This window comes from Neomonachus schauinslandi, chromosome 15 (genome assembly GCF_002201575.2).
Source record: "Neomonachus schauinslandi chromosome 15, ASM220157v2, whole genome shotgun sequence".
Taxonomy (NCBI): Eukaryota; Metazoa; Chordata; class Mammalia; order Carnivora; family Phocidae; genus Neomonachus; species Neomonachus schauinslandi.
Window position 1 is genome coordinate 1,285,889 of NC_058417.1, and position 7,570 is coordinate 1,293,458.

Consider the following 7,570-nt stretch of genomic DNA (forward strand, 5'->3'; position numbering starts at 1 on the left):
TCATACAGTACAAGGTCCTTTGTGACTGGCTCCTTTCACTTAGCACGCTGTTTTCGAGGCTCATCCCTGTTGCAGCGGGTAGTAATGCTTCATTTCTATTGCTAAGCAATATCCCATTGTCTGGATACACCACATTTTACGTATCCATCCAGTAGTTGCGTTCATTTGGGTTGTTTCCACTTTGTGGTTACTGTGAATAATGCTGCTGCGGACATTCACGTACAATGTTGTGAGTGTGGACACGTGTTTTCTTTTCTCTAAGAGTGAGATTGCTGACTCATATGGAAACCGCTAGACTGTTTCCCAAATTGGCTGCACCATTGTACATTCTCACCAGAATTGTAGGAGGGTTCCAAGTTCTCCGCCTCGTTGACAAAACTTGTCTTTTTCTTTTTTAAGTCATAACCTTAGTGTGTATGAAGTGGAATCTCTTTGTGTCTTTGATTTGCATTTCCCTTATGGCGAGGACATCAAGCAGCTTTTCCTGAGCTTACCAGCCGAGTGTCTACCTTTGAAGAAACATCTATTCAGATCCTCTACCCGTTTTTTAAATCAGGCCATTTGAAAAAATGCAAAAAAAAAAAAAGGTGGGGGGCGCCTGACTGGATCAATCAGTGGAGCGTGCGACTCTTGATCAGGGGTTATGAGTTTGAGCCCCATGTTGGGTGTAGAGATTACTTTAAAAACCATGCAAGGGCGCCTGGGTGGCTCAGTTGGTTAAGCGACTGCCTTCGGCTCAGGTCATGATCCTGGAGTCCCGGGATCGAGTCCCGCATCGGGCTCCCTGCTCGGCAGGGAGTCTGCTTCTCCCTCTGACCCTCCCCCCTCTCATGTGCTCTCTCTCATTCTCTCTCTCTCGAATAAATAAATAAAATCTTTTTAAAAAATAAATAAATAAATAAATAAATAAAAACCATGCAAAAAAAATCGAATAATAAAATTGGGCCATTTGTCTTGAATTCTATGAGTTCTTCATGTATTCTGAATAAAGTCCATTATCAGGTATTATTTGCAAAATGTTCCTCCCATTCCGTGGTTTGCCTTTTAACTTTTGTGACAGTGTCTTTGACGTACCAAGGGTTTTTTTTCATCTTGATGATGTCGTTTATCTATTTTTTTCCTTTTGCTGCTAGTGTGTTTTGGGTGCCATGTCTAAGAAGCTCCTGCCTAGTTCAAAGTCAGGAAGAGTTAGGCCTGGGTTTTCTCCCAAGCATTTCTATGGTTTCAGCGTTTACATTCAGATCTTTGATCTGTTTGGGGTTCATTTTCATACAAGGTGTAAGGTAGGGACCCAACTTCGAACACCAGTGGCCGACGATGTATGGGATGAAGCCTCAAAAGGAGGGGTTTTGGAAAGCTCCCTCATACCGCCATGCTGGGCCCAAACCTATGGGGGCTAAAACTCCCTTGTTTGGGGCCTCACCCTATATATCTCTTAATCTGGCTGTTGATTCGTGTATCCTTTGAAGTAAACTGGTAGTCTAATGGGTAAACAGGTCTCCTGAGGTCTGTGAGCCTCTCTAGCAAAATAATGGAGCCCAAGGAGGGGGTCATGGGAACCTGTGATTGACAGCCAAGTGGTCAGAAGCCCAGGTGAGCAACCAGGACTTGCGACTGGGATCTGAATAGCAGCGCAGCTGTCTTGGACCGAGCCCCTGACCTGGTGAATCTGATGTTATCGCTGGGTACGCTGGGTCAGAACTGAGTTGACTTGCAGGACCTGCAGGTGGTATGGGGAACCTCCCCCCAACCCCCCCGCCTCCCGCACACACTCGTAAGGACTGAGTGCAGAACCTCTTATACAGTGGTCCCCTATAATCCCTTCTATTTCTAGAAGGTTGATAGTGGTAGGAGTGCTGACCATTCGGACTCCATCGCTGGCCCTCCATCTTGTTCATGTTCAAGCGATGATGACCTCTCTTGAGGCTCAGTGTTCCAGGTCCCTCGGAGATTAATATAGAGACCTTAGAAATGCCCACCAAGGGCAGGATGGGGGGTCTCTTCTGGCCTCCCTCGAATCTCTTAGAGATGACAGAGTCCTTCCTCGTCCTGGTGCATGAACAGTGCCACAAGATCTCCTTCAAGGCTGTCAACGAGGTGGATGCCAGTTCTTTGAGGGGCGTGTGAACCCTCTGATCTCACTACAATGCCCTCTGCGTGTCCCCTCGCTCTGTAAAAATCTGTGGACAGAGGGTGGGGGGGTGAGGGGGGCTGGACTTGGTGGAGAGTAACTGAGGAGCTGGAGGGTCGACCGCTGGGCGTGACCGTGAGGGAGAATTGTGGGAATCTGGCATCTGGGGAAACCGAAGGTTGGGATCACAGTCAGAGGCTCTAATGTAGAGGGGAGTAGGAAATGCGGCGAGACGGATGCTGGATGGGAACGGGGCCATGAAGCAGAGGGGTGACCGGGGGCTTGTTATCCTGACTTATTTCTGAATTTTTGAGGGAGGAATTTAATTATCAGAGAACAACGGGGCCAAGGAGATGACTTTGTCCCTGCTGAGACTACTATGGCAGACAGTATCAATATCCACCAGTTACTAAGTGCTTACTCAACACGCAACGAACTCCTGAGTCTTTTGGGTTTTGTTTTCTTAAGAGGGGTGTGGGGCCTGACGTGGGGCTCGAACTCACGACCCTGAGATCAAGACCTGAGCTGAAATCAGGAGTCGCACGCTTAACCGACTGAGACACCCGGGCGCCCCTGAACTCCTGAGTTCTAAACACTGTGGATTTCACCCTTCTGTCCAGATCACCACCATATTTTAAGTGCCTTCAGACAAACCGTATTATTGCATCTGTGAGGACAACTAGGTGTGGGCTGTTGCTTCCTTAGTAAGCAACCCACCTCCTTCTGAGTGTGAATACGCTAATATCCTAGCTTAATCAGGTCTAACAATTAACATGTAACAAACCTAGTGACTTGAAAGAACAGAAATGCATTCTCCCCCTGGTCTGGCCCCAGACATCCAGGGCGAGGGTGTCACACTCCCCCAGAGGCACCAGGAGGAACCTCGTCCTTGTCTCTTCCAGTTGGTGGTGGCTGCCGGTGTTCCTGGCGCGTGGCCCCGTCACTCCCACCTGCCTCTGCGGTCACCCTGCCTCCTCCTCTCCTGTCTCCAATCTCGCTCTGCCTTTGTCTAGCGAAGACACTGGCCACTGGATTTAGGGCCCACCCAGGTAATTCAGGATGCTCCCCTTATCTCTAGATCCTTAGTTATTCCTGCAGAAGACCATCTTTTCCAAATAAGGCACAATGACAGGTTCCAGGAATCAGGACGAGGACATGCCTTTGGGGGAATCACCATTTAACCCTCTATAGTATTTTTTTTTTTAAGATTTATTTATTTGAGAGAGAGAGAGAGAGAGCATGCACACACACAGGAGCAGGGGGAGGAGGAGAGGGAGAGAATCTTCAGGCTGACTCCACACCGAGTGCTGAGCCCAACACAGGGCTCGATCCCATGACTGTGAGATCATGATCTGAGTCGAAATCGAGTTGGACACTTAACCAACTGAGCCACCCAGGCGCCCCTCTATATGAGATTTTTTTTTTTTTAAGATTTTATTTATGTATTTGACAGAGAGACACAGCGAGAGAGGGAACACAAGCAGGGGGAGTGGGAGAGGGAGAAGCAGGCTTCCGGCTGAGCAGGGAGCCCGATGCGGGGCCCGATCCCAGGACCCTGGGACCATGACCCAAGCTGAAGGCAGACGCTTAACGACTAAGCCACCCAGGCACCCCTATATGAGATTTTAAATAAGCTACAAACATGGGGAGCCTGGTTGGCTCGGTCGGTGGAGCATGTGACTCTTGGTCTTGGGGTCATGAGTTCAAGCCCCACCTTGGGCGCTGAGGTTACTTAAATAACAGAAAATCAACAACCAAAGCCTTTAAAATATGTGCATTTCATGTACAGGATTGGAAAAAAGACACTTTGATGATAAACATATTCCAGGTAAACACAGGCATCTTAAATCTATGAATATTTAATTGCAAACATTAATGTCCCAAGTTACTCTTCTGCATAAGGGAGAAACTCCAAACCTGTTCTTTAAGGAAGACGCGGAGGGAAACGCCCTGACTGCTATTCATGCTCTTTCTCTGGGTGACACAACATGTCACATGGATTAATTTCAGAAGAAAATATTAGACTCCACTAAATTTAAGCACAAGACAGCTAAAATTTCCCCACTGTGGGTACTAAATATTTGATGCTTAGGAGTATGAATAAATAATTTTAAAAATATTAGGTACAGGGCAGATTCCAAAACTAACCGAGGTATGAAAAAAATGATATAAATGCCTAGCGGTCAGTTCGCATCAACTTTGCTCTTCGCTCTGTTCCGGGCTTCCCCTTCTACCCCAGTGAGACCTGCCTCTCCTTTGCCCACGGTCTTCCCCTGCTGGGCTCCCCGACGGCGGACTGCTCCACGTCACAGAGAGGTTCTAGTTTAGGAACGAAAACAACTTGTTTGCTCTTTCTCAAAGATCACGTGTATCGTTCTACTCGCTTCTTTCCCTCAGCTGACGTCCCCGCGCAAGACACGCTGGCGGACGAGAGCAGGCAGGCCGAGCTGGCTTCAGTCTCGCGGGGCAGCGGCTGGTTCGTAACGAAGCCACCCACTGCACCTTTTTCTCATTTGATCGCATCCAAGGAGTAAGTCGAAAGGACCAAGTTACAGAGGACCAAGGAACAGCTTTACAAACATCTCTGACCGGCCAGGGAGACCCTGCCTCTTCAGTCATGGCCCCCAGGGAATTGTTACTGGACCAGGAATCCCGACCCGCTGACGAGAGGTCGCTAGGGAACAGATGCTCCAGAGATTAGTCCAGGGCGTGCGGAGCTACCTCAGCAGAGTGGACCAAGACAGAGGGAGGTGTGGAGTACAGCAAAGAGCAAACAAAGGAAATCCCGTAAGATGTACAGTTCACTAGAATATCAATGATATAAATCTTTACTATTCTACTTTCTAATGAGCTCCTGTTGCTACTTAGAAATTAAGATATTTTCATTCTTTTGCCTTCCTGTTCCACATTGTCCCTAATAGTCTGGAGTTTTCTGGAGTTCTGGACCAGGAACACCAAGCTCTCCCTAAAATCACTAGTGCCGTGATCTCTGCCGGCATTTTCAAGCTCATCAAACAAAGCCAATGTCTGCTTAAGTTTGGCCTGAACAATTTTTTGTTCCTCTAATTCTGCGAGAAGGGCCTGCTTAGCGCATAATTCAGTCTTATACTTCTCTTGTAGCTGTTCGATTTCTTTCTGGAGAAGATGGAATTCTTCCTCAGTACAGGGGTGCACCTCCTGAGGCTTATCTTCCGGAAGCAAGATGTTTGGGGGAATACGAAGGATCAACTGTAAAAACAGCTGCTCCATTTTGCCAAAAAGGTTATCGAAACGTCCTTTCATGAAGCCAAGAAACTTCTCTGTGCATTTACGAATCTGGACGGGGCTAATCTCACAGCCCGGGATGTCCTCCAGCTTCTTCAGAATAACGTGCTCGACGGCCTGCATCACTTCAAACAAGTAGTCCTGAAATGCGATGTAGATCCTCAGCATGCAGGTTTGTGGCGTGAAGCCAAAGAACTGGGCCTCGTAGGTCATTGGATCCACGGACATCTTCGCTTACTTTGCGTGGTTAATTTTCACTGGAAAAAATCTGCCAATGTAAAAAGAAAAAAATTCATCTGGGTAAGAAACCATCTGACGAAAGTGACAAATCCTATTCGAGAGAGCCAGGAAGCAGGCGAACACAGCTCAAGGAGTGTGTGTTTCCCGAAGCCTAATGCCACCTGCAGCCCTCCTCGCCCACAACAGGATACAAACCCTTGGCTCTCTGAGGCTCTTTCCCTCACTTCTCGTTGAAGAGGGCTCTGGCCCAGGGCTCAGTCTCCTGAACTCTGCTATCATCCTGGACCGCTTTCACATTTGGATGGAGGACCTAAGCAATGCCCGAGAGATGCGGTTTCTTGAATTTCAATGGCCTTTGTCCTCTGTTCTCACAGCCACCTGGCCACCGCTATTTGTAACCTCTCCCCAAGTGCTCCTTTTTGACCACAACCTTATATGCTGTTCTTCCAACTCCCCTTCATGTACTCATCGATTTTCATTTCCTCCCACTCCCCCATGCCTTCCTTCAGGATCAAGTTCAAACTCTTTCAACAGGCCTTACGTGGGCCTTCATTAACCACCACTCTGTCTTCCTGTTTAAGGAGCGCGGCTGGACAGCACTGAGTTGATACTTCCTATTTCAGGGCGCTCTATTTCTGGTCTTCTTATTCTCCCATCTTTCATCTCCCATACGAACCCACTCTAGCGTTTTAACATGTGCCTTTTCAATCCATCTTTAATTCACCTCGGATAAGTTTTAGGTAGTCTTTTTTGTTAAGAATTTATTTTTCTATTTATTTATTTGACAGAGAGAGAGAGTGTGTGCCCAGAGTGGCGGGCAGAGGGAGAGGGAGAGCCCGACACGGGGCTCAATCCCAGGACCCTGGGGTCACGACCAGAGCTGAAGGCAGCTCTTAACCACCTGAGCCACCCGGCGCCCCAGTTTTAGATATTCCTGAAAAAGTTTTGTATGCAGATGTTTACATTTTTCTTTATGTTTGCAATCACTTCATGTTATCTTATGTCATTGCTTTTGACTGAAGTACTCCGTCAACTTCATCACATGCATCCGCCGCACTCGGCAGGCCCATTCCTGTGACAGACACCTGGTTTGCTGTCAGCACCTTGCTCCCAGATACAATGTTGTCATGAACACCCTCCCATAATGTCTCCTCAGGGACTTGCAGGCTTTTCACATTGGCAAGTAATTGCTGAGCCATGCGGCTTACTCATACATGATTTTTCTCTAAATGCTGCGAAATGTTCTCTGGGGGGACTCCCCCCCCCAACGCCCGGACATATGTCCGGTAAGATTCTGAAACCCTTGCCTCACCTGTTTCTAAGTGCAGGACCCCCACCCAATCCTAATCAAGCCCCACGAATGGGAGGATTCAGCTCGGTCTACACCTGCGATTCTCAAACACGTCCCATCTTGCCCTTCACCCCTCCCAGGGCAAGCAATACACTCAGCACTCTATCAACAGGTTGTGAGCGTGACATTTGGGGAGCAGACAGCACTTTACTTTTTTAAGTCATCTCTACACCCAGCGTGGGGCTCTAACTCACAACCCCCCAGCCAGAGTCGCAGGTGCCCCCAGGCAAAGCTACTTTAACGCGGATTTCTCAGATCACTGGTGAAGAAGTCGAGCACCTCCTCCTGCATAGGAGCTCCTCGGGTTTCTCCCTCCGTGAAGAAGTACCCACTCATCCCTGCTAAAGCCCGCTCTCCCCAGCCCTTTACTCGGACCCTCCCTTATCCGCCACCTGATGTCACTCCCTGTTCCAAAGACCTTAAGTGCTTCCTTATAACCCAGCGAATAAAGCCTGACACTCTGCCTGCGGGGACCGAGCTACCTTCCTTCCCCCGTGACGTTCTCGCGCCTTCAAGGAAAGATGCTGCTCTGCGCTCCCGCCAGGACGCCCCCCCAGGGTACTCCCCCCAACGCCCTCCCCCCC

The 7,570-nt window shown here is 48.7% G+C and overlaps 1 protein-coding gene across 1 annotated transcript in view; it reads right to left on the bottom strand.

The window, feature by feature from the left end:
• Positions 1-3,851: 3,851 nt before the first annotated feature.
• MIS12 (MIS12 kinetochore complex component) overlaps positions 3,852-7,570 on the bottom strand; it is a 4,443-nt gene continuing 724 nt past the window's right edge. The window contains exon 2 of the mRNA XM_021694633.2: positions 3,852-5,663. Within this exon, the coding sequence (XP_021550308.1) occupies positions 5,003-5,623 (621 nt within the window). The 5' untranslated portion in view covers positions 5,624-5,663 and the 3' untranslated portion in view covers positions 3,852-5,002. The remainder of the gene's footprint in view (positions 5,664-7,570) is intronic.